We start from the raw sequence: 27,315 nt of genomic DNA, 5'->3' as shown, positions 1-27,315 counted from the left end.
TTCTTTAATTCTTGAAAATACATTTCGAAAATAATATTGTGATGCACTGGATCGTCCATTTATTTCAATATCCGGTGACCCAAGGTTGCTTTATTGAAATGCTTGATCACAGCACAGTTTTTATGTTCTTTAAACTGGATATGAAGCAGACCTGAGACTTTCTGGGCTTTTATCACTTCTGAATGGTACCCCTGGAACACACAATAGAGGCTAGGTGGGGGTTGGGAGGCACTGAGAAAGGGATATGGGCCTTTCCATCGTTTCTAATCCATCCATCAAGCGATTCCCTGATGCATGTTATGGCTCTTAAATATGGGTGGATTCGGCCCAGATGTGGTCTTTCTTGGTTGGCTGGAGCAGCAGAGCAATGTGGGGGGAGGGGACCAGTCAGGCCCTAGCTAGACATAGTCCTCCATCATCCCATCCATGAAAAGTGCATGACTGCATGGGAGTGCCAACTTCCTGCCCCTCGTACCCTTCTATACAGCTGATCCTCTCATGTGCTCCTATCAGACTTCATACTAGCCTACCGTGTGCAAAACTACAGACTTCAGTCCAAGAGAACGGAGAAAATTACACCTCCAGCCCATTAGAAGATATTTATCTACACGTACAAGAGTAAAAATCTCTGATGCTACTGACTTCGACTCACGTTTTTGCCATCTTTTTTTATTGAACACAGAAAAAGCATCACAACAACAATATACAAATTCTTAATAACCTTTAAAACCAAAACACATTTACACATGCAACAGGGTTTAGGACAATGAGTAAATTATTTAATTAATTACTGAGCTGGAATGAGTAGGTTTATTCATTTTAAGATATCTATGTTAATTAATCAGATTTTGTGTGGTGGGGAAAAAAGCGTATACAGGCCCCAAATTCAGGATACACTGATACACGCTAATACTGTAGGTGATCATTTAGAAAATGCAAAATTTCATTAGTTTCATGTAAATAAAATTCCTTTACCAGTATTTCTACCTACCTCTTTGACAGCTGTAAACAAAAAAAAAAAAAAAAATGCTGAAAAAAACTATTATCCATGTCACATGGTAATTAAGAAACGTTTATACCCATTAAATCTTCCAAAGCATAAATATGACACATTCTTCTAAAGTTTCCCTTATCATGTATGGCTGATGAATTTAAACAAGATTCCGATGTCTCAACGAGATGGACAAACAAACAAAATATATTTTACTGTTAGACTCATGTTAGTCCATTACTAGCAAAAAAGGGATCGTTGTGTTTTCTCTGCAACATGGCGATGGACTACTGAAGACCTGCAGTGTGCAAAGTCCTTAGAAAAATATACAAAGTGGGCGACCACACAGGACGTCCCTTCTCACACGGCTCATTCGTGAAGAGTGAAGACCTGCTCTTGCCATTCAAATGCTCAAAAAAAAAAAGGAAAGAAAAAGACGGGGATAAATGTGTGTGCTCGTGTGCTAGTGTGCATGTGTGGCCTTGTGCGTCTGCGTGCGCGAAAATCTCAAACCAATAAATAACATGAAGCGCATCTGAATCGAAGATAGTGAGTTAGTGAGGAGACTAGTCAGGCTACTCGTAGCAAGATTAGTAATAAGATTATTGCTCCAGATTTATAAAGTGTATCGTGTCGCGGTTACGTGTTAATGCGTGTGGCCTCTGCATTTCGGTTTCTCTGCCATGATTGTCTTTTTGAGTCCATTACAGATGACTGTTGTCCATACAGTCACGACACTGAAACACACTGATCGACACCAAAATATACATTATGATACTGTCAAAAGGTACATGTTACACGGGAAAGGAAATTACAGAGTTAATTCGACGCCGTTAGGTTTTCTTTTACTTTGCTCCTCCTCCCAAGACGCAGGTTTGGGTACGGCGGCCCCTCTAGTGCTGCACGTCGTGAGCCAGCGCGTTACCTGACTTCAAGCTTCGCATCGCCATCACCACCGGAGGACTCAGAAGAACCACCGGAAGGCTTCGCCCCCACTCACTGGCGTCCTCTGTTGAGGGATGAAACGGGACAGAGAGAGGCCTCTTAACAATCACAGTCATAGAGTTCACTTAGTTCACATTTTCACTGTATATTAATGTCACCTATTCATACAGTTATTTCTCGTGCTTCTACAGGTATGCGCCACTTAACGACGGGGTTACGTTCTGTGAAACCAGTCGCGGTTCGACTTCATCGCTGAGCGAACGCCATGAGTGTACAGTACTGTTATACATTACGGAACTTTTATAAGTAGAAAGAGTACACTCTAAAATAAAAAAAAAAAAAAAAACTACTGTGCAGTAAATACATAAACCAGTAGTTGCTTATTATCATTATCATGTATTATATATTATACACAAATCATGTATACTTTCATATGTCTGGCAGCACAGTTGTTTTGTTTACAAAACATGCTTAAAACATGATGTGAGCAATGCATCACGTGACGACCCATATGACGGCTACGACATCGCTCTTTGATAGGAATTTTTCAGTCCATTATATTTTTATTGGACCACCCCAGTATACGCGGTCCGCTGCTGCCCGAAACTTCGGAAAGTGGCGCATACCTATATTTTTATGCTCATTTTCAACAAAGTAAGCAAGTTGCCTTGGTGAAAGGCATATGTTAAACGAAAACTTAAGACTAAAAAAATAATAAATAATAAATACACTCATCCTCCGTAATCTGTCTCCCAGTGTCCAGCTTTTTAAACACCCAGTCCGTGATTGTTGTACCACTTACTGTTAATTTGTCTGCTTCTCATTTTTCCAATCTGTGCCATTTGGTCCAGCATGATAAATTGCGCCAAGTGGTTGTGTGAGAGGGACTGTGAGAGGCACTGAATTGTAGGAACCACGTACCCATGTTCTCAGCCGCAGTCTGGCGCTCTACAGTCTCACCTGCTCATGTATTTGTGTTTGAATCTTCTGTTATGCACCATTGTGTATGTAATTATTCATTTTTTAAATGTGACATACAGCTTTCCTCTTCCTCAAGCAAGTTCACAACATAAATTTATTCCATGAAATTATTATTTTTTTAAATTTTTTTAAATATATTGCCATACTGTTAATTGTTATTCATTACAATTTTAACTGCAATGTGTTACACAACTTTTTCGTTGTGATATTTGGCATCATTTAGGTTGATTTTGGGATGATTGTAGGACAGACTTGGAAAGAGCTGGAAATTTTCCTCGTAAGAAATGATGGAATAAGTCATATTGTTATCCGGTTTTTCCGATAATCTGTTGGATTTCAGGAAAAAAAATTATCACGGGGTAAGGTATGGTAAGGAGAGATAAGTCTAATAACAAATGTATTAATTGAAAAATAAAACTCTGAAGACTTGGTATAGGAAGAGGGTAATCCAGAAAAAAATAGGTTTATTTGAAATAAAACATTTTGCCTTAATTTTGCAGATGTAATGCACACAAAGAAGTCTTTCATAGAGAATCCCAAACCACACTCCTTACACATCTAGAGCTAGATTCTAGAGGCATAGAATTACATTTATTGATTTGGCGTACACTTTTCTCCAAAGCGACTTATTATGTTAAGTGACCTATAATAATTTACCCATTTATTCAGCTGGGTAATTTTACTGGAGCAATTCAGGGTGAATACCTTGCTCAAGGGTACTACAGCTGGAGGTGGGATTCCAACCTGCAACCTTTAGGCCCAAAGGAAGCAGCGCTGACCATTTTGCTACCAGCTGGATTACTTGGATAATTGAACAATAAAATATGATTGTTCATGTCAGCATTTCTTCTGGGCATAGTAAATGTGATAAGATGACTAGGAAGGTGGGTCATCTTGAATCCAGCTTAACCAGCCCTATTTTAACCTTTCATGAAATTTTATTTACCACTGCCGAATAATTTTAGAATTTTTCTTAAAGTGACACCACATCAAACAAAGTGGATACTGGAGAGTGAAAACCCAAGTTATCTATGAAACAAGCTATACTGATATTCTGCTTGAGTCATTCAGAACATACACATCTCAATACTGAGAAAAATCCTGTCAGCCCAAAACTTCTGCGCTCATGTAACAGCACCTGCATTCGAACCAGGAGTAAAGGTCAACTGTGAAGGCAAGAGAGATATCAAGGACCAGTTATCTCTGTGTCGGCAGCGATTTATATGGGGCTTTAAAAACAAGCTTTTTGGCTAGGTTCATTGTTCATCATGTTTATAACATTATTTGTGGGGATTTAACAAGTTCAAATTTTCATAAACGACAAACCCAAATATTCACTATATTGTTGGAATACTTCTGCAACATGTGTCACCCCATCGGTGTTGCCTATTAAGGCAATTAGGAGCCAGTCTGAAAATGAAGAATATCAAACGAGTATTCGACACACATTCAATAAAGAACTGGGGAAAAAAAAGCAACAAATAATATAGTTTCAAACAGTCTCAAAAATTTAAATGGTTAACCCTGAACTGAACTGAGACAGTAGAAATTACCCAGCTGTGTCAATGGGTAAATCACTGTGAGTTGCTTTGGAGAAAATCATCCTCTAAATAAAAAAAATAAAAATCTGAGCAGTAGCACTGCAATACATATTGTGCATTAGCAATTCCTCTCTCATCGTTCATTTGTGCTCCTTTTTTCACTTAGTAATTAAGAACTTGGAAAGGAGCAAGGAAAATGCTCTCTTTAAAAATTAAGAAAACTGAGCTGTTAATTTGCAGATGAAACTGTGGCGCGTGCTACTTGTCTCACTTGGCAATTGCCAACATGGTAAAAGAGAAGTTCAACTGTGGTATGAGTCCCAAAAGAGGAGCACTAGAGTGGGAGGCTCAAGTAAACACATGATCGCGGATCAATATTGGGGCCATCGATCAGCCTAAATGGAAGTGCGGCTTGCCGCGACGTGTAATGGACGTGATCTGCACTCGGAGCGCCTCGGTTGCGTTAAGGCCTATGGTATCGATCCATGTGCTCGCTTTCACGCACGGAGCGGATGTCTCCACACCTCACAATCCTGGCACACCATCGGAACTGCCGGGAGCGTCGATCAACGAGATACAACGGTGCGCTGTGGGCACTTAATTGAAACACCGAGAAAGGGTAAACAGCAGGGAAACGCAACAATAGCTGCATTTAAGATTCTCTATGTAACAACACAAATTCTCACATACACAGCCTTACAATATGCAAATATGGCCCTCCTTGGAACAGTTTGTTGTTCCTTAAATGTCTGACAAGACTGTGATAAAGAATTAAAAAACGTAACGATGACTTATTGGAAAGAGAAAAGAAACACACTGAACCCTTATTACATTTCTTTTATTCATTCAGCTGATACTTTGTTCCAAAGTAACATACCATGTTAACCTACCTACAATTATTCACCCATATACAGTGTTGGGTAATTTTACTGGAGCAATTCAGAGTAAGCACCTTGCTCAAGGGTACTTGAGCCAAAGGTGAGATTCAAACCTGCATGCTTCAGGTCTAAAGGCATTAGATCTAAGCACTACGCTACTAGAACTACGCAAATCATGAGCGATATGAACATTTCCTGTTTATTTCATTTTCATTGTATATTTCCACTTGTCTGTTTTCAAGAATTTGTGGCAGAGCAAACATTAGCTGTGTTTTCCGAAGCTGCCGTTAGGCAGTACTGAGCTAACAAACAGGAGTGTGGGACTCCCTTTCTTCACCTCATTTCACCATGTTTACAGCTCATGCCTTGTATTCCTAAGCGTCGTACGGTCAATAAGAAGACGAGGAACGCTGCACACATTACTTTATGGGATATGTCAATCAACAATCGGGATTAACTGGACATTTGTGGGAATGAAATAGTTATTTTTAATTGCTTATTTCAGTTAGTTTTAATTTTAAAGCAGAAGGAAGTTTGACTGAAAAAAAGTAAAATAAAGGTCTCGTGGTGCATGTTTTATTATAGCTATATTCAACCCAGGGGTGTGCGGTGGCGCAGTGAGTTTGACCTCGTCCTACTCTCCAGTGGGTCGGGGGTTTTGAGTCCCGCTTGGGGGGACTGGCATCCCATCCTGGGTGTGTTGCTGGGTTAGGCTCTGACTCCCTGCAACCTCATATGGGACAAGTGGTTCAAACAGTGTGTGTGTGTGTGTGTGTGTGTGTGTATATATTCAACCCTTTAGAGAACCTTGCCAGCAAATAAATCAAGGTATGTCTCTGTAATTAGCATTTTATTCCTTAGACAGATACTAAAGCAACCTGAATTGAAAGTGGCCGGATGCTGCTGAATGTTGCAGTTAATAATAATTTGTTAATAAAAGATAATAAAAGTCCTGAAACAGACTGGCATCCAGCGTACCGTGTTCCTGGCCTCACGCGCCGCGTTTTCCGGGATGAGCTCTAGAACACGATGACCAGCAAGCATAGGATGATGAGCAGTTGGTGAAAATTAAGTAAAGAGGCACCATAAATTCTTTTCGAAAATATTTCAGCTCTTTGTAGCTTTGCTTGAGGTTCACTGAATCTAAACCTGCGAATTAAATTATTCGCGAGCTCCGATTGTGACCTGGCGGCTGGATTTACGAGCCGATTTCCGGTCTCAATTGTGTTGGTAAATGGAGGAGCCAGGTATTAAGAAAAGAAATGACAGCTGAGAGAGACCTCTGAGACCCCCCAGCAACGGCTGCTAATCTAATGCCCTGTGCAGATGCGCTGCTGACTCATAACGGAACCGGAGCGCTGCGCCCCCTCCCCTCGACCCCCCACCGGCGCCCTTGGGGCCCGGTTCGCTGGGGGCACCGCGATCGGAGGATAACGGCCACTAAATCAGCAGGAGGCGATGTCAGCGCAGCGGAGCGTTATCCAAAAAAGAGCTTTAAGTGTGTGCCGTGCATCCGCACCCAAAAAAAAAAAAAAAAAGAAAAAATACTGCAACAGCACCCTTCTGCACTTCGAATTTCCTAACAGAAATCTCGCGCTCATTTCCCCGCAATCTGCGTTCATAACCACTGGATGGGAATAAATTACCCTTTTGAACTCCGGGGCATTGCGAATGCGCGCGGCGTGTGAAATGGCTGCCACGCGGAGCGGTGTTCTAAACCTCCCCCCACCCCCCCCCGCATTTCATTTCTTCTTTTTTTTTGCTTTTTCGGGCCACGCTATTTCCTCTTTTCATAAAATCTGCAAATTCGTGTGACCGAAGCAAAATATTGCTGAGAAACGCAAATCCCCCCTCACGAATATATATAAATATAAAATACATATATATTTATATATTATATATATATATATCTACATACATAAGTCGTGCAAATGCACGTGGAACATGAAAAATGCATCGGGACGTGGGGGTGGGGTGCGGCAGGGGGAGAAAAGGCCTTAAAAATAGCACAAAGTGTCGCTGGCGCGCAAAAGGCAGAGGAGCGCGCAGGAATCTCGGAGACGGTGAGCGCGCTCATTTTGTGAACCGGAGCGCGCCGCGTCGTCCCATCCCGTCCCGTTCCGTCCCGTCCCCTCCACGCCAAGATGAACAGCAGCTTGAGGACTGCGGCGGCGCGCTCCCGGAGGCTCATTATAACAGGCGGCCCATACGTTACCCTGACATGGCCATTATTTATTAAAGTGTGGACCTGGGAACGGAGCCACCTCCTTCGCAGGCCATTCTGACAGCTTTCCAAATAAATTAATAATCTGCACCCGGACACGAGACACGCTGTCTCCGCGCGCTCTGGCTGGACGCCACGGCAACCGATACATTTCATACCTCCGCACTGCAAGGAAAGTAGGAATCTGAAGTGCACAGCAAGGTCACTTCGTGGTTTGAAACCCATGGGATGTGTGCAATTTTGCGACATTATATAAACAACAGCGTGGCCTTAATAATAAATTGAGTATCTATCTATCTATCTATCTATCATGTATTTACATTTATTAATTTATCCGACAGAGGGACACACAGTGATTAACTATGTATCTGACACCTTAACCCAAGGTTACTTACAGTGGTAGACACACTACAGTAAACTCCCAGATTCGAACCCACGTCCAAACAAATATAATTATGTATTTTCATATACATGTCTTCTGTACAAATATAGAAAAAAATAGAAAACATATATAGAAAACCATGTAAGACTACATATACGTCAAGACTGAGGGAATTTTTACTCGGCTGTTCAGCCTTGACAGATGTGTTAGGTACCCCTAGCGCTGTCATTTTGCAGCAGTATTGGGAAGGTGCTGAGCTCAAACCTGGAAGGTGCAACAATCAATCAGCAGTGCTCCCAGGGGGGTTGGGGGGCACTCATTTCACAGCTCTTAGCCAATATCTCAGCCCCCAGCACTAGACGCTCCCCAGAGACAATTGAAGACAAGGACAGGGACGGGCTGCTCACTTTCACCTGCAATCTTGCACCTCCATTTAAAGCATCCCACTGACATTATAATTCCAATAAATCTGAATTTGCATTTATTTGTTTATCTGACAGTTTTCTCCAAAGTGACTGAAATTCTGCTTCAAGCCAGATAAAGAGTGTATCAGTGGTTATTATCGTGCCTATCGGTTTCATTAACCCATAATGGAACAGACATTTTTCTGCAGACAGTAGGAAATCTATATATTACCAGCTGTAATACTGGAAAGAAATATTTTTATATTTCAAAACTGTGATGACTGCATTGGTGTAAAAAAAAAAAAAAAAATCACTTCAGGGATTTTTTTTTCTATATGTTCACATCAGATTGCTGAACCAAAACTCTATTTTTTATCAATCAAATTGTTACTACTGTCATAACGAAGAAGGGGGGTGCGGTGGCGCAGTGGGTTGGACCGCTGTCCGGTGGGTCTGGGGTTCAAGTCCCGCTTAGGGTGCCTTGCGACGGACTGGCGTCCCGTCCTGGGTGTGTTCCCTCCCCCTCTGGCCTTACGCCCCTGTGTTCCCGGGTAGGCTCCGTGACCCCGTATGGGACAAGCGGTTCTGAAAATGTGTGTGTGTGTGTGTCATAACGAATGGTAATAATTACAAAAAGCATAATATAACTTCCATCACTGGTATGATACCATAAGTGTGTATTGTTTATTTATAACACTTTTATCTAAGGTAACTTTTTATGTCAGGTACAGCTACCCACAAAGATTTCCCATTTATACAAGTGGATAACTTTTACTGGAGTAATTCAGGGTAAGTACCTTGATCAAGGGTACTGCAGAGGGAGGTGGGATTCAAACCTGGATCTTTTCAGGAACAGAGAGCAACTCAAATCTCTAACTCTAATATCACCCACACATTTGTGAATACAAATTCAGATAGTGGAATGTATCTTACGGAAACAGAAATATATTACTAAAGAAACACACGCACACACACAGTCTCAAGGTGCTTGTCCCAAGCAGGGTCAGGGCGAACCGGAGCCTAGCCTGGCAACACAGAGAGCAGGGCCAGAGGGGAGGGGACACACCAGGGATGAGACGCCAGTCCGCCGCAAGGCACCCCAAGCGGGACTCGAACCCCAGACCCGACCCGGTTAAACTCGCTGCAAACGCACTCCCCCCACTACTAAAGAAACACTAAAAAAAAAAATTTCCATCGTATTTTACACTCCTCTCATTAATTTTCACTTTTCCCAATCTTGGCTAAAATAATTTTTATGACGGAAGTGGCGCCATCAACTGAAAGGGACAAATGAATTTTGAATTTGTGGAGTGTAAAAGATGCAGTGTTTATTATTATTATTATTATTATTATCTTTCCAGCCACACAGGATGTTAGATAAGATAATTACGAACAGGAAGCGAGATGCCCTTCAAAGTGGGCGATGTCAGTCTGGCTTGGCGATGCGCATTAAGACCGCAGCTTCTCTCCTGCAGCGTCGGAAACTGGGTGACATTTGTCGGCTGTTAGTCATAGTGCAGGCGGGAGCGCACCTCAGCTTTCAGGGACGCACCTTAAAAGTCAGACAGACTCTGGTTCTGACATTCAAAGCTGGCTTGCGTTTACTCGAACGCATATTATCTGTTTCCTTATTTAAATTTATCGTCGGCACGGGGGCAGTAGTATTACATGTATGAGAAAATTGGGAATTATAGCTAGCTGTCAGCAAGACTCAACGCTTTAATGATTATATTGTTTAATAATTACTGTTTTATAATTATCTTATCTCAACAATTAAATATATAAGCAAATTAAAGGAAACATTTACAGCCATATATTTCGCAGATGTTTTTCTCCAAAGTGATTTACAGTAAGCTACTATTTATCCATTTTTGCCACAGGGTAAATAATACAGCTCTCTCAATACAGGCTAATTATCTTAATTGGGGTAACATAGCAGGAGGTGGAATTCACACCTGGGTTCTTTGAGCACAAGGCAACAACTCCAACCACTACGCCACCTGCTGGCCCTATGCTATGTGTATTAATATGTATAAGATTTCACACACTGACACCATGCTTGCATAGGGTGCCTTGTCTTACCATATAACCGATAATTTTAATTTTGAATGTCTGGTTTCAGTTATTTTCACTGTTACGCAGTAACACAAGCATCTCAGCCCGGTCATGGCCCTGCTGATTTTATTTTCCTGGTAAATCTTTCACTTTACAACCCCAGTATGAGGCTAACAGCACAACTTATCAAGTTATAAATAATTCCACTTTCAACATCCAAGAAATCCCTGAAAATTTTAGCATATTTATTTCTTGGTGAAAGTAAGCAGTCTCTGATGGTGTCTTACGATAATCTGTGTCAGTGCAGGCAATGAACATTGTGCCAAGTGGAAACTCACATACAACAAGCTGTTGGAGTATGAAATCTCACAGAGTTATGGCAATGTAAGCATCCAGTAGAGCTCTTTCCAAAACCATACACAATATCTAATTTAATTGGAGGCTGTGCAAAAGAAAAGTCTTAAGGTATGTCATTTAAAGGACTGTGACAGATTGGCATCCCATCCCAGATGTGCCCTGTCTCGCACCCTGTGCTCCCAGTATAGACTCTGGACCACTGGGACCTTGCACTGGACGACCGGTTATTGACAAAGAATGGATAGATCCATGGAAACCAATTAGAATGTGAAGCTAGAAAAATAAAATAAAAGCACATATTTACCCGGGAAGAAACCTTAAAGGACCTGGTATTGAACCCCACCTCCTTCTTTGATATATTTACAATTAGTAGTTGATTTCCAGACCACAGATATGCACTATAGGTTAGACTGAATTTCCTCAATACAGCTTCAACTGTAAACATATTGGTTTAACCTAGAAACATGGGCCGTCTTTGTGCACAGTCAGGACTGTACAGTTTCTGCTGACCTGGAGCATGAATGCCCTTCAGACAGGCTGTGTGTTAATGTGTTTTTGTGGAGATCCTGCCAGCCAAAATGCTGTGCAGGTTAGTACTATGTCCTTAGCCATCACACCACCGGCTTCTCGAACAGTAAAATGTCAAAGCGGAACTCAACCTCTTCACACAGTGATACCAAACCTCAAACACCCTGTACCTTAAGGTCTCCTGCATACTATATATGGTATAAAAGTACTTATGGTATACAGAATATACTGCATGGTATATAAAATGTTGTACAACTGTGTATAGGGTGTACATGGTGTATATAAGATCTAGTTATATGTGGCATATAAGATGTATACTTGGTACATAATAATATATATGGTATGGTATATATACAATGTATATTTGCTACACAGTGCTGCTTGAAAGTGTACAAAGCCCTTGTATCCCTTAGTTTTACCACAAAATGATTATTTAGTGGGGTGTGGTGGCGCAGTGGGTTGGACTGGGTCCTGCTCTTGGGTGGCTCTGGGGTTCGAGTCCCGCTTGGGGTGCCTTACGGTGGACTGGTGTTCCGTCCTGGGTGTGTCCCCTCCCCTTCTGGCCTTACGCCCTATGTTGCCAGGTAGGCTCCGGTTCCCTGTGACCCCATATGGGACAAGTGGTTCTGAAAGTGTGTGTGTGTGTGTGTGTGTGTGTGTGTGTGTGTGTGTGTGATTATTTAGTGAGAAACAGTCTTTCTCATCCGATATAACGGGTGAGTAAATACCAATTCCATATGTTGCTTTAGAGGAAATCATGTGTGCAGTAGAAAAACAGAAGTAGAGCAGGCGCAAAAATAAGTGAACCCCAAGTAGGTAAATAGAAACAGGTGTGTAAACCATAATCAGTTCATTTTGTGAGTTTATTTTAAGAGTTACATGTTGTTTCTTTTAATATTTTATATAAGAATGATGACCATCCCTGCAAGGGTGCACATACTTTCAAACAGTACTGTATAACAATATATATGGTATACACTTGGTGCAAAACTATATATATGGTATACGTAGTGTACATACTGTATACACACACACACATTTTCAGAACTGCTTGTCCCATACGGGGTCGCGGAGAACCGGAGCCTACCCGTCAACACAGGGCGTAAGGCCGGAGGGGGAGGGGACACACCCAGGACGGGACGCCAGTCTGTCGCAAGGCACCCCAAGCGGGACTTGAACCCCAGACTCACTGGAGAGCAGGACTGTGGTCCAACCCACTGCACCACCGCACCCCCCACATACTCTATATAACAATACATATGTTATACATGGGGTATATATGGTAGACATAGTGTATAAAAGTCATACATGTAATTTCCACCTATTTTCTAGATCTGCAATAGGATTTCAACTCCAGCCAAAGGTAAAAACATGAAGTCTGCCTCAATAAAAGAGGAAAAAAGAAATGTACTCCAATTACTTGCCTCATACACTGTTCTCACTGTTGGGTCGAACGCAAACAAACGGAGAATGACTCAAACACGCAGTGTGAAAATTGGCAATTTTTCAACCTGACCAACAGATAAAATTTTGCAGAATATCTGAACTCAATCTACATCTCAGCACCTCCTCTGTCATTCATATCCAGAATTTGAGATTTGTATTCAAACTTGATCAAAGTCACAGAATAATAATTTTAACCAGTCATCAGAAATAATTGTAAATAAATGGCCAATTTCCTACACTCTGTTGAATCATATGGGAGCAGCACATACGCTTTTCCTGACAGGCTGTAAATGCCAATATAAGTGCTTCCAGTTCTTTTCTCCTCTCAAGAATTAGTTTTTTTTGCTGTATAACTCTTTCGCAGCACAGAACAGCAACAGCACATAATAAACATTGCCTGATTTAAAATTGCAATTTAGCATATGTGCCGACCTGAAATCTAAAGTATTATGTTATTAATTTTTCCTTGCAAAAAACCATCTCTAGCACCTTTTCCCAACCTTTTCCACTTCCCTTTTAATTAATTTAATGCCCTAACACTTTACCTGTCTTGGGACTAAACAAGAAACCCAAGAGGTTCCTCAACAAAACGCACGATGAAACATACTGTAATATTGCAGTATTTATCTTGCCAGACGCCTCACCGATAAGTTTAAATTAAATTGTTTGGTCAAATTCTGACATGAAGCTTGATGATGTAATAAAATACCTAAAAACATTCAATGCCACATCATGCACAATGAGACGCCCCATATCAAGCAACAACGACTGAACCCTTGGAACATTTTTATTAAATACTGTTCCCTAATACTAATCTACAAATTCTTTTGTGTACAATAATTGAGTATATATGAATTGTTTTACAGAACTGATTAAATGGTAAAAAAAGCTAAATCAATTATTTATTCTTATTGGAAGTATCAGGTTGAACTACAGCAGGACCTGCAGTCTTGACCAGGAAGCCTGATTTCATACCCAAGCAGCTTAATCACATAACTGTACCAGTAGTGAGACAGCAATGCAAGTAGGGACAGGACTATCAGACTTTGTTAATAATAATTAATTCTTAATAAATTAATAATTTATTATTTCTGACAGTCCTCTTTAGACTAAACACCTACATCCAGATGGGATTCCAGCACCCAGGCTCAATCCTTAATATTATAGGTTGAGTTGAGTGTTTTATTTTAACATTGCTTCTTCAGAAATAGCAATCTGGATAAGAGGTCATTCATAATGGGAGACCAAAAAATAAAAAAAAACATATTTAATAATGAAGTCGAAGGTAAGAACAGATTCAGTCTGTAAGGACAGTTTATTCAACTGAGCAAAATTAGCACAGCTCGTAAAGGTGTTGTAGTTAAGCATCAGATCTGAGTCAGCTAAGCCTGAAGAAAAGAAAAATCAGGAGTGTTCGACTTGAGAGCATTTACTCTATGTCTAAGGAGTGTGGGTTTTGCCTGTATTAGTATCCTCCCTAATCAATTTTACTCCCAGCTCATCCTCCCCACCATCAAAATGGCATTCTTTCATTCCCACGAAATATGCAGTTAACCAGTCGCGCACTGGCTGTACTCTGAGCTGCCAAAAAGAGCTAAAAGAGCTTGTCTAAAGGAACTATTCCCTTATCCTTTTTGTTTTAAAAAAAACTTTTTTCCTTTTCAAAACAATCACTATTCCTGAATGACAGTTAATACAGTTAATGTCAGTTCAATGTTAGGCTATGTAGAAAGGGTGTCCTGTTGTTTACTTTACCTTAGGTCTATAAGGGTTTCATGATCACATGAGTAATAGAACTCCAAAGCGATCTGGACTCATGTAAGTCCACCTACGTTAGCCCAAGGTCGGGCGGCAGGTGGCGTCGTGGTTGGAGCCATTACCTTCTAAATCAGGAGCTCCACGTTCAAATCCCCACTCCTGCTGTACACCTGTGCCCTGGGGCCAATGGGAAAGCAGAGACTGCGAGGGGCCTGTGGAGCGGAGACTGTCACGGAGATGTTCCACATCCTCGACCGACAAGTGAAAATTTCTTGAACGAGGGGAAGCGTCGCCGCGCGGGACCGACGTGGGAGTCTTTGAGGGAAGAGGCAAATGAGGCAACACACTGCAAGGCCTCTGAAATGAGAATGCAAAGCAGGGCTCCTCGCCGAGCAGATTCTCCGGCATATGGGCAGGAGCCCTCCGACGCCGTGCTTCAAACTCAGCTTCTAAATTAAGCAAGCGCTCGTCGCACGGATTTTAAATTCAATTAAAAAACGAACCTCCGTCTACCTGCGTGTTTGCCGCAAAAGCATATTTTCCTTGATATGTAAAATGTTGCACCTCAAATACTTGAAAAATGAGCTGAATGCCATAAAACTTTGCTGTGTAAAATCTCCTTTAAATCCATGTTTATCGCTAATAATCACATATAAATTTAATGACACTAATGCACATATGACAGAAAAAAAAAGAGCAAAGCTGTCCGAAATCCAGTGTAAATGTCCCCAGATGGTCAGACAGGATAATTTTAATAACCCTGCTACTATTGCTACTAACAGTGGAGCACTTTTTACTTTCAGCAGTGGTTAGAACCACCACCTTTGGACTCAAAGGACCTGGACTTCAATCCCACCTTCTAGTACGACTGAATAAGGTACTTGCCCTGAAACGACACAGTCAAAACTACTCAGCTCTATAAATGGGTAAATTACAGCAAGGAAGAGTATTTAAATACACACACACACATACTCACAAAATGTCTGCTACCGCTTGTCCCAAGCGGGGTCGCGGGGAGCCAGAGCCTAACCCGGCAACACAGGGTGCAAGGCTGAGGGGGGGGGAGGGGACACACCCAGGATGGGATGCCAGTCTGCCACAAGGCACCCCAAGCAGGGCTCAAACCCCACACCCACCACAGAGGAGGCCCCAGCCAAACCCGCTGTGCCACCGCACCCCCTGTTATTTAAGTATCTTTGGAGAAAATTGTTATATAAATAAATAGTTTGTGACTCCCCGGTGATTTTAGTGGATTTCAGTGCGAATAACTAAAAAAAACCTTTGGGGATTATATCGTTTCAACTGCAGTACTGATAGTAATAAACCTACACGCAAGGGTCCATAAACAGGGTGCCACGTACAACGTGCAACATTCATCGCTCAGCATGTGAATCGATTCAGAGGCATGAAGTATCCAAAGGAATACATGTAGTTATTACTGGTCTAAGCAAAATTTCTGAAAGAAAGCCAAAGAGTGGTTTTCCTTATACTTACAAATCATGACACCGAAAATCAGATATTATACACTGACTAAAACCACTTGTCCCAAGCAGGGTCGTGGCAAACCAGAGCCTAACCTGGCAACCCAAGGTGCAGGGCTGGAGGGCGAGGGGACACATCCAGGACGGGATGCCAGTCCGTCACAATGCACCCCAAGCGGGACTCGAACCCCAGACCTGCCAGAGAACAGGACCCGGCCAAACCGGCCACTGTACCGCCGCCCCCCCCATATAGTATATACAATAAACTAGCTGCATTTTGAATCAGCTCTTCCCACATCCTGCTATTGTTAATTTTTAAATTTTTTTTTTTATTACACATACAAGAATCATGTGTCCATTTGTAAAACCAAAGAGTTGAATCCTTCCTTTAATCAGCAACTGTGATGGTTTTCTGAAAACAGAAATCACTATTCCTAAATGACCATTCAAAAAGCAATATCTCATGTCTGCTAAATACAAGGCAACATAAAAGTGTGTAAAAATGTGTCCTTTTGCTTAAACTGCATTAGTTCTATGACGCTGTTACTATCACGTAGTAATGAAACACTAAAGAAACATAGGTTTGTATAACACTTACATTTATCTATTTAGAAGATGCTTGTCTCTAAAGCAACGTCCAATGAACTCTATGCAGTGTTATGAGCCCACACAGCTTATTCACCGTGGTGACTTACACTGCTAGATACACTACTTACACTGGGTCACTCATCCATACATCAGTGGAACACACTTTCTATGTCACTTACACACTATACAACCTAATGTAAGTCCAAGGTAAGGCAGCAGGGAGCATGTTAGTTAGAGCCATCTCCTTTTAACTGAAAGATCTGGGTTCAAATCCCAAATTTTCAAGGTTTAGTACCCTTGAGAAGTACACACTCTGAATGACTCTAGTAAAATTTGAGCATCTTTATAAAGAGGTAAATCATTGTTGGTTGCTTAACACTGTAAGTTGTTTTGGAGAAAGAGTCGCAAAATAAATAAATTAATGTAAGCCAGAACTTGTTCCTAATCCATATTAGACTTGTTTTTAAAAGGGAAAGCAGCTTTTCAACTGAAAAGGAAAAGATACAATTTCCGTTTGCATAAGTAGAACCTCGCTTCAGATTCCGGTAAAATAAAAATGCAAAAGGAAAGTGTAGTAGAAAAGCATCAGAAACTGCATTGTAGGCCTGAGGGCAAAGATTTACTGCGCTCCATGACTTCAGGGTTTCCATCAAAAATGTAAAAGGATATCTGTTCAAGCAGCATGAGGTGTTTGACACCAAAAAAACTTAACTGGAAGGCACCCGTTTTAGATGTATAATAAAATGATAATATAGTAAAAATACACATAGCAATCGTAAAGTGAAAAGACATAGGGTGCCGGCATAAAAGATTCTCAGTTCTCAATGCCATTATACATAACAGTGTAGCTATATCACCTTTTTTGACACATTTAGATAATTTTAAAACTCCGTAGGTACAAAGTAATCTTAAGCGCAAATGATACTATACATTGTTAGAAAATTAATGCATTCCTTAAAAATGCTAACGAAATCCCACCGTTAGCCTGAGCCCTCCGCTTATACAGATTGTAACGCAGACAGTTATACGTAGGCGCACAACTGCCAAGACAAGTAACAAGAAGAACCTAAAAAGACAAAAAAAAAGCAGATTCATTATAAAGAACACATAGGACTACTGAAATGTAATATTATAATATTCATGTAATATTCTGAATGGGTCTTACAAAACTGTCAACATTTCTTCCTACTCTTTTCAGTGTTCTGTAGTAAACAGTTTTTTTTTTTTAGATTAACTGGGTAATAGACAAATACTTCTCAGCCCAGTAGGAACCCTTTTCTTTTTCGATGGCCACCCCCAACGATCCAACGCACGGAAGAAAAAGCTGATTACTTTATACAAAAATAGATTATGGTGAAAAGCTGTATTGATCTTGTGGGCCATAAATACATACTCAATATGTTAATTTAACTATTGGTTGAAAGCAGGACTTCAGCTCCGTTTCTCAATGCATTTTCAACGTAACGTCTTGAAGGACAGATGACGTGGTGGATAAGAACTTATTAACTGATGCTTTTTTCCAAAGTGATTTTCAGTGTTAAGCTACATACAGTGTTTTACCTGTTTATACAGCACTGTAATTTTTACTGTATCAGTTCATGGTAAAACCTTATCAAGGGTACTACAGCAGGAGGAGGGTACTCCAAGCCGGGTCCTTTGAATGCAAGCCAGGAGCTCTAACCACTATGCCACCTGCTGGCTAATAAACAAAGGGTTTATCCTTAAAATCCCTGTTACAGCTCAGCAAGATTCTTGGCCTGAATTGCTTTGCTCAAAATATCCAACTACAGGAACTGGCAAACTGTAAATCTGCAAGTTGCTTCACATGACAGTGAATGCAAAGCAACCACAACACACATTTACGGCATGTGGTCCTCCTGGCTGTCGGAGCGGCACGACCGCCTTCTCTGCACTCCATTACAATGAGTCCTCCCTCCCCGCTGCGCTGGAAGATGCTCATTGAGACAAGGGCAAGCAAGGCTAAAGCCTGCATGATGTAAGGCCACAGCCTGGGCGCCTGGGACTGCGCGTTAGCCTTAATTGGTGGCAGCGGAGAATAAAAAAAGGAAAAAAAAAAAAGGAAAAAAAAAAACAATGAATTCTTTAACAGCGCTGCTGTGCTTCCGAGCCACGCAGGCCCAGGGAATAAAACTATCAGCGTAAATTGCGGCTGACACAGTGTACCTCAGAAAGCAGGCCTGGCATTCTCCAAGTCGCCCGAGGTGCCACGCTGGGAGACAGCTATAATTAAGTGGCCTGCGCGGGAAGCCATATATATATATATATATATATATATATATATATATATATATATATATATATATAATTATATATATATACACAATATTATATATATATATATATATGTATATATATATATATATACACAATTTCAAGCATTCATTTCCAGCTCTGGGATGGACCATGAATGTATGCTTGGTTTTGTTCTTGCTCAGCTCTTAATTAATTATGCCTGATTGAGCTGTTAATTGAATACACTGCGTCATTCAGATAGCCTGGTGTCCAACTGAAGGCTTCAACTAAGGACTCTTTGTCATTATGTAAATTTTGTTCAGCCGCATTTGCAATGTTTGAGGAAAACCTGTGAAAAGTGGAAGATGACGAGAGACATTTCTCATTTTCCCCCTTAAAATAACTACAGCGGTCATTATTTCAGTTTAACAGTTTTTAAAACAATTACATTTTTAATTGTTCTAAGCTTTTCAACAATTATGTAGCTAAAATGATTAATTCACCAAATTAGGTTTGGTAAAGGGCGTAAGAATGTTAGTACGAGTGGTGGAGACATTGGAGACACTTTCAAAGTCTGAAATGTGTGCATTTCCTGTACACTTTTTGCAAAATCAATTCTGTATAATTCTAAGAGGTTTTTAAAGACTACAAGCTAAATCACGACACACAGTTTGTTAAAAATAGGGGGTTGCCATGTGGGTAGAGATCATGAGCCTGCAGTTATAATGTTTCTAATGCTTGCGGTTCAATGAAAATTTATATTCATCTTTATTAGTGTCACCTCTATATTTTTTCATTGAGCAACATAAACACGGTTTCTTCAAACTGAACAAGCTGCCCCATACTGAGATATCCACTGACATGCCCAAATGAACTTCATTGGACTCATACATGTAGACCTACATTAACTTGTGCTGTTTCTGGGGGTTTTCAAATCTCTGCAATAACTTTTGACAGTCAGGTACTGGCATCAGCCTCCAAAACAGACTCTTACCTAAAGTAATTTAGAGATTTTACCAGTTAATACAGCTGGATTATGTTCTCTGACATCAAGTCTACATCAGTTTAAAGAACTGGTTTCCTTAGTTACATACATGCCCTACAGTGCTCCACTGTAACACATTAGAGTGCCCTGGAGTGGTAGCCAGCTCCTGGTACTTGGACCCCAAGAGTTTTACTCCTTCGCATTTCTTCAGGTTGGGAGTGTTTTTGTTTTCCTCTCCTTAGCTGCCAGATGGATGATCAAAAAAATCGTTTGAGCCACAAATCGTTATCTTTGTCTCTTGGTTTTCTTCCATCATTTCAGTGTCACTGGTACTCAACTCCTCAATGCTCTGCATCACCACGGTTCGAGTCCCGCTTGGGGTGCCTTGTGATGGACTGGTGTCCCGTCCTGGGTGTGTCCCCTCCCCTTCCGGCCTTACGCCCTGTGTTACCGGGTAGGCTCCGGTTCCCCGTGACCCCGTATGGGACTAGAGGTTCTGAAAGTGTGTGTTGCAATTTGTTGATTTTATCAGCAAAATATGATGAACGTGACTGAACCATGCTCTTACCGCCATGATTGTCACTTAAATTTTGTCTGTTTTGAATTGAAGAATATATAAAATTAGAAAAATAAGCATACATGGAATAAAATTCAGCTGCACTGAAATGCTTGAAAGGTTTGGAAAAATTTGCAACCTGGCGAGGAAACACTTTTTAACACACAGTTTGAGTCAGTCAAACCTTAGCATCAGGAGCTGTTTACATGTTAGTCTGCTTTTTAATAACTACGATAACAACATAATCACATCAGTGTACTTTATGTCAACAACCTTTCTGACTCTTTCTGATTCAACGTCAATGTAACAGTCCAATAGGGAGTTCGGTTACACAAAAAATCAACAGACCTTTCCAAAACAAAGGTAACCTCTCCAAAACAAAGGCTGTAGTTTCGCTTATTGGTTTATGCATGTATTCATTTATTTTTGTTTTCTATTTTGTTTTAGACAGGTGCAAAAATTCAGCCTGCCTAAATAATAATTATGGTAAGTACCGCGTGACATGCATAGATAGATAGATAGATAGATAGATAGATAGATAGATTTTCCAGTTATAAAAACACCCATGGAGTCACATTGTTATAGCACTCCAGGAGCTGAACTTCTCTGACATACCTCACAATCTTCCAGTTTACAATAATTCCCAAGTAGTAAGACAGAGGACAATTCTCTAGGTAGGTGGTCAATTCTAAGTTCAGTGAGCTCTTGGCCAATAGCATTACGCATGGAAAGACAGAAAATACCACATGGTTTAAACCCTGTGGTTATCACAGAGACCATGCCAAGGAATGGTGGCAAACAATGTATGCAATCACATAAGATATAATAAAAACAAAGGCAGTCCTCTGTTTCTCAGCTAACATAAATGCTGGGAGAAGGGCAGCACCCCGATGAAGTAGAGACTGAAAACCAGAAGAAGAGACAGTACAGTGACATCAAGCCTGGCGCATCATTATTTCCAGCAAAGAAGCACATTCACTGAGCTGCGTCCTGTAATCGCCTCCCCGGAAATCTGAATCACCGAAAGGCCAGTCTTTTCATCATCTCAGTAAAATAGGGGAGGCCTAGCACACAACTAACAAGTCGGACTTTTCACTCTCTGTGTTTGCTTAAAAAAGGTATGTTACGGAGTAATACCATGGACAACGATAAATAATATGTAAAATTTGTATTTATATATTCACAGGGCATAAATATATAGGACAGCAGGTGGTGTAGTGGTTACTGCTATTGCCTTGCACTCAAAGTACCCAGGTTTGAATGCCGCCTCCTTCCGTAGTACCCTTGATCAAGGTACTTACCCTAGCTGATACAGTACAACGATCCTGCTGCATAAATGCGTAAATCACAGCAAGTACCTTAACATTGTAAGTCACTTTGGAGAATAGCATTAGATAAATAAATAGCACATTTTTAAGCCACAATAAAGATTTCCATGCTATGGGAAAACCAGATGTAATGTTACAGTCTGTTTGACTGGTCTGGCTGATTATGTGCCTGACTAAACTTATCACTGAGCTCAGGCCGATAAAATATTCTAGGCACGACGCGTAACTCAGAATAGGCCGTTCTCATTTAAAAGCTTTCTTTATTGCTTTAAAAAAGTAAACACGATGCAATCCATTGGCAGATATGACCAGTTGTTTACAAATGCAATGCGGGACGACTCGATGACGTCCGCCACTACATTAGGGTGACTGCATTGTTTTTTTTTTTTTTTTTTTTGCTGTTAATTTCCTAGCATACAAAAGTGGATGCATTACACCATAAGTGAACTCATACAGACATCCATCTTCTGGAACCTTCCACTCCAGAGCGTGGAATGCCGCTTAAATCCTGTATAAATTACTCAATCTGTGCTGGAGGCTATTAAAGTGGTTTGAGGAACTTTTCTCTCCCCTCATGCATAGCAGGCAGCCTGGTCTCATTTACATATTTATCTGACACCTTTTTCCAAAGTGACTTACAACACATTGTGACTTACCCATTCATGCAGGTGGATCATTTTTACAGTATCAGTTCAGGCTAAGTACCTTGCTCACAGCTACTGCAACCAGAGATGAGATTTGAACCTGTGTCCTTCCAGGACATGCAGGAAGCTCTAACCACGACACACCCTGTCTGCACAGAGTAAATGTATACCAGAGTAAAAACATTTTAAGGTAAGACAGGAGCCTTTGGAACATTTAGGTTGGCAAATTTTTTCGTTTATATTTTTTACAAGCAGTTCACATGGCATACCGTGGTGTCAAGGTGCACATCGGCCTTCCTGAAAGAGGCAGGACGAGCATCCGGCCTGCACAGTAAATAGGGTAATCGATTCGGACACAAGCACCGCGGGGAGCGAGAAGAGCGGCGAGACCTGGGAGGCCTTGCATTAGCAAACTAAATTAAAGCGGGTATTAGAGCAAATTGGCTCTCCGATTTCAGGGGTGTGAGTAAAACTGCGATTTGCATTTTCCTGCGCGGCTTAAGACATAATTAGTTCAGGGCGATTCCCAAGTGGAAAGACTTGACAGCCAAATGTGACTGGGTGCCAGCGGCTTATCGCTTATTCCGAGGCAGGAGGTGCACACGGGCGCACGCGTGGTGCGATGGCGTGTGCGTTTGTGTGTATGTGTGCGCGTGTGTATGTGTGCGCGTGTGTGTGTGTGTGTGTGTGTGTGTGTGTGTGTGTGTGTGTGTGTGTGTGTGTGTGTGTGTGTGCACGCAAATTTTAATGAGACTCGCAGCCACCAAACTCCCCCCCCCCCCGGGACCTGCAGGTGAACAAGCATCTGCTGGAAGTAGACCTCCGTGTGCACGGCAGCTCATGCTAACTTCCTTTTATTTTCAATAAATGCCAGGCGGAGGATAGAAAGTATAGGTTTGGTACTGACTTTATGCTCACTGCATAAACTGTATATGATCAAAATTTTTAATGCAGTTATTAAAACCTTCGGCTGCCCCTCATAACGTGAATCCACGCACACCTCCCTGTCTTTGGGGAATCGCCCGCCATCCACAGGCCCAAAGAATGGAACAAAAAAAAAAAAAAATCCAGCAATAAGCTGAAGTTTCAAAAAAAAAAGTAAGAAAATGGTTTTCTCACAGCTATGAGGCAGGATGTTAGATTTACCTGAGCGCACTGCCAGTCACATGACCTGAGACCTGATATTTGTACCCTGCTGTAAATAAGTTATCGCATAAATACGTAATCTCAGGCATTGTAGGGTTTATGTAAATAGCCCAAAAATAATGTACACTTTTTCGGGGTTTTGGGATTTGTTGTGTAAAATCCGGCGCAACAACCATACTTAAAATACTTACATTCTAATCATGAACGAAATGGAACCAGCAGAGACACTGGCAATAAACTGCATTTATCAGGCCCGCTTGGGTTCACAGGACAATAATAAACATCACATTTGGGGGGAAAAGCCAACAAATACATATTTGTAAGCAGCTGTCATGGCATTTAGAAATATGGTAATCCTACAGGTTTCTGGCCCGTTCCGCTGTAAAGCTTGGTGCAGTTTATGTAACATCTGTATCACACCACAGCAGCTCATTTGGAATAGCAGTTTGCCCTTAATGTAATTACACGTTTATCTCATTAACCACAAGGCCGCCTCTTTCCCAGTCCGCGCCCAACCCTAAACATAATCCCCCGACACAGCACTTACACAGTCATTTTTACCACCTTACGCACAGTTAACGGTTTGCTTACTGCTTTTGAGTGTAAAATAGGACTTTTGGCCTCATCGCAGCAGTTGCTTCAGACTCGCACTGGTGTTTTGGAACCAGGTGCATTCCGACACGCTGACAGCGCGGATGGAGCAAGTTTTCTACAGTCTGTCTCGTGATACGTTAAAAAAAAATGTGTCTTATGACACTTGCCTTATTAAAATATATCAATACACACCGTGGGATGTTTCAACGGGGGATGCTGCGGAGCGTTTCAAAACAATACAATTTAAAAATGACTTTGCTGAGGATGGGCCAATAATAAACCAAGACCGTGAACCAGGGGAATAAGGCAAAAAAAAATCACAGAAAGGCACCACTATCTGTAGACAGGAGTGAGAATACTTAATAAGTTAGTAACTTATGGTGGGCAGCAGGTGGCATAGCGGTGAGAGCTGCCACCCTGCACTGCAAGGACCCACTTTCAAATCCCACACACTGCTGCAGTAGCTTCGATTGAGGTCATTATCCTGAACTGATACAGTGAAATTACCCAGCTGTATGAATGGGTAAACTACTGTATGTAGCTTAACACCGTTAGTCGAATTGAGGAAAGCAGCGACAACACGTATTAATTAGGATAGGAAAATATTGTGGGTTTTAGCCCTGTGCAAAGGCCCTGCAGTTATACCGTTGAGAAAAAGACCCAACTCGACCTCTCTCGGCAAACTACCGAGTATAATGAGTAAAGCGCCTTCAGAAATTAACCGAGAAAAGTCTACTAAGGATCTACAACACTGAAGAAACTTTGCTCACCATATGTGCTACAAAGCTGTAACATCCCCCCTATTTTGAGGAACTGTACTCATTTAAAACTTATTTCTTGTTCTGCAGTGACATCAGCAATTGGTTACACTGCATAATCTGCACGTCATCTGAAATACTAAATTATTTTCGCACTATGATTTAAGACACTGAAGGAATGATAAAAAACTATGCTGCGTACGTTCGTTATTTGCTGATACGTTGACATATTATTCGTACTAAACATTTAATAACACGAAGCAATAAATTGCGGCGCTGTTTTCCGGCTGACTGACAGCAGCTGTTTGTCATTTGCTCTGTGCCCTGTTGTCCTTCACTACAGTATTTTATCTGACTGCAAGTCTTTAACGCATGTGCCACGTGCCTTAATGTATTTTGGGTATTTTTCTGGGTTTACAACCCCTAGTGAACACTTTGTATGTATCTGACCACACGGCTTAGCTGCTGTTCTTTGGCCTCTTTTCAACAGGTGCGTGAAAAATGCCTCAACAACTGCAACGAGGACACACACCTCAGTCGCCATAAGTTCAGGTAAGCACACCTCGAGCGGGAGATCAGCGTCAGGAAGGGCCGACCAAAAACACCCACAGCTTCCAAACCATGCAATTTGTATTCTAATAAAGGTGCAAAAGATTAAAAAAAAAAAAAAAAAAAAAACACCCTGTAGCAGACAGTCAAATTAATTCATTAGCGGTTTACATGCAAAGTGGCCAGACCCAGCACAATTCAATTAAAAGCATATCAAAATCCTCTTTGTGTGGGGACATTTAAATAAATGGTTTTACAAATATAATTAGCCTAACCGATCTGATTACCACTCTTTACTACACAATTTACACTGCACTTAGGAAAAAAAAAAAAAAAAAAAAAACACACGTCTAAAATTCCTCACCGCGCATTCTTCTTAAAGCATTTCTCAGAGAGCTGATTTCGTGACCTTAAACGATAGAGTGAGAATAAATGAGAAGCAGAAATATCGGAATTATTATCAGGCTTGAAGGGTAGACCACGACTGGATTTGCAGTCTGCCAACGACGGCAACGTGGGAATCAACCCCACGCTAATCGCCAATTAATCCACGCAAAATCGGAACAGCATCTCGCCCCTGACCCCGAGGGGCGCCCCTTCCTGCTCCGGGCCCTTTGCGCTGGGGGCCTGCGTGGGATATCGATTCAGGCCTTGCGCGGCGAGTTTACATAATTGGTTAAAATGGCCGAGTGCGGAGAGGCGTCGCTCGCCACTGAAAACCCATTTCCCAGCTCCGCCTGGAGCGCCGCCAAACCCCAGCGTTTTTTTCCCCCCTTCTTTCTTTTTTTTTTTTTTTTATCGCTCGGATGCATTCCAGCCGCAGCCTGACTGGCAGCAATTAGGGGCGCCGGAGCCAACGCTCGGCTAGCTCTCGGCGCAAACGCCCCTAATTACCGCCAATTAGGCCGGGCGGCCGGGCGGGCGCGCCAATCCAGGGAGGCCGGGGCGTTCAGGCATGGCTGCGCATGGAAACGATTTCCGAGGGGCTTAAACGTGACTGAACGAAAAGGTTAATGCTTTGGAGCGCGGCGGCGGTAATAAACGACGCCGTTGGTGTCGGGGGTTGGGGGTTGGGGGTGGCGGAGTGCCTCGCATCTCACCTCGAGCGGCGTGCCTGGTTTCTTCTTGAGCTCCTCGCACTTCCTGAACTTGCAGATCTGGTGGCCCGTCTTGCGGTTGCGGCAGCTGCTGCACACGCCACAGTTGATGAGCCGCCTGCAGGGGGCGCACACCCCGCACCGCTTCCGCTTCTTCTTGGCCGGGTTGCCGGCGGCCGCCGAGGACGCGTTATTATTCTGCGGGCAGTCCGCCAGATTGGCAATTTGAAACGCGCTGTCTGTGACGGCCGCCGAGGCGGCGGGGGAGTGCAGGGCTGTCATGACGATGACCCCGGGAGGTAATGAGATGCCCCCTAGAGCCGGAATGGCGGAAAAAGTTCCGACGCGTTCCGGGAGATTCATTATCTCTGCTTCGGCGCCGCCGCATTTCAGCTTGTTCATGCATTCTCCCGCTAAAGGTCTGCAGTGTTCGGGGGATAAGGTGGAGAGGAAATTATTATTTGCCATTTGCAACGTCTCTGGCGGCACGCCAGGCTTCGCAGGCCCCTGGGACTCATTTCTCGGCACGCCGGTCCTATTAGGGTTTATTGCCGCCGATTTTCTTCCCCAGAGCATGGCGTTGTCGCAGTTCCAGGGGGACACGCCGATTCTAGCGCTGGGAAAAATCGGCGTGGTTATGCGCGCGATCTTGGCCGCCTGCGGAAACGCGCCATTGCTTTTGTAAAAGTTGGCGAAGGAGCGGTACCGCTCCATCTCGGCGTTGTAATCCAGGACCGGGTTTAATCCGCTCGAGTCCACCTGCAGGTTGTCCTTCTGCAGCAGGGACATGTCAACATTCTGTCCGCTCTCCACGCACAGGGCACTGTTTATGCTGGACATGGCTGG

General features: G+C 42.2%; 1 protein-coding gene across 1 annotated transcript; it reads right to left on the bottom strand.

Moving 5' to 3' along the window:
• Positions 1-705: 705 nt before the first annotated feature.
• Positions 706-27,315, bottom strand: LOC108931729 (CXXC-type zinc finger protein 4). The gene is made up of 2 exons (XM_018747711.2): positions 26,473-27,315; positions 706-2,000 (listed from the first exon to the last, which is right to left on the bottom strand). Exons 1-2 carry the CDS (start codon positions 27,307-27,309, stop codon positions 1,956-1,958), a joined length of 882 nt encoding a protein of 293 aa, XP_018603227.2. The 5' UTR covers positions 27,310-27,315; the 3' UTR covers positions 706-1,955.

The sequence above is a fragment of the Scleropages formosus genome, chromosome 3, assembly GCF_900964775.1.
Source record: "Scleropages formosus chromosome 3, fSclFor1.1, whole genome shotgun sequence".
In the NCBI taxonomy this organism is placed as follows: domain Eukaryota; kingdom Metazoa; phylum Chordata; class Actinopteri; order Osteoglossiformes; family Osteoglossidae; genus Scleropages; species Scleropages formosus.
Note: the sequence above shows the minus strand (reverse complement) of the source record. Positions and strands in the feature narration are given on the sequence as shown.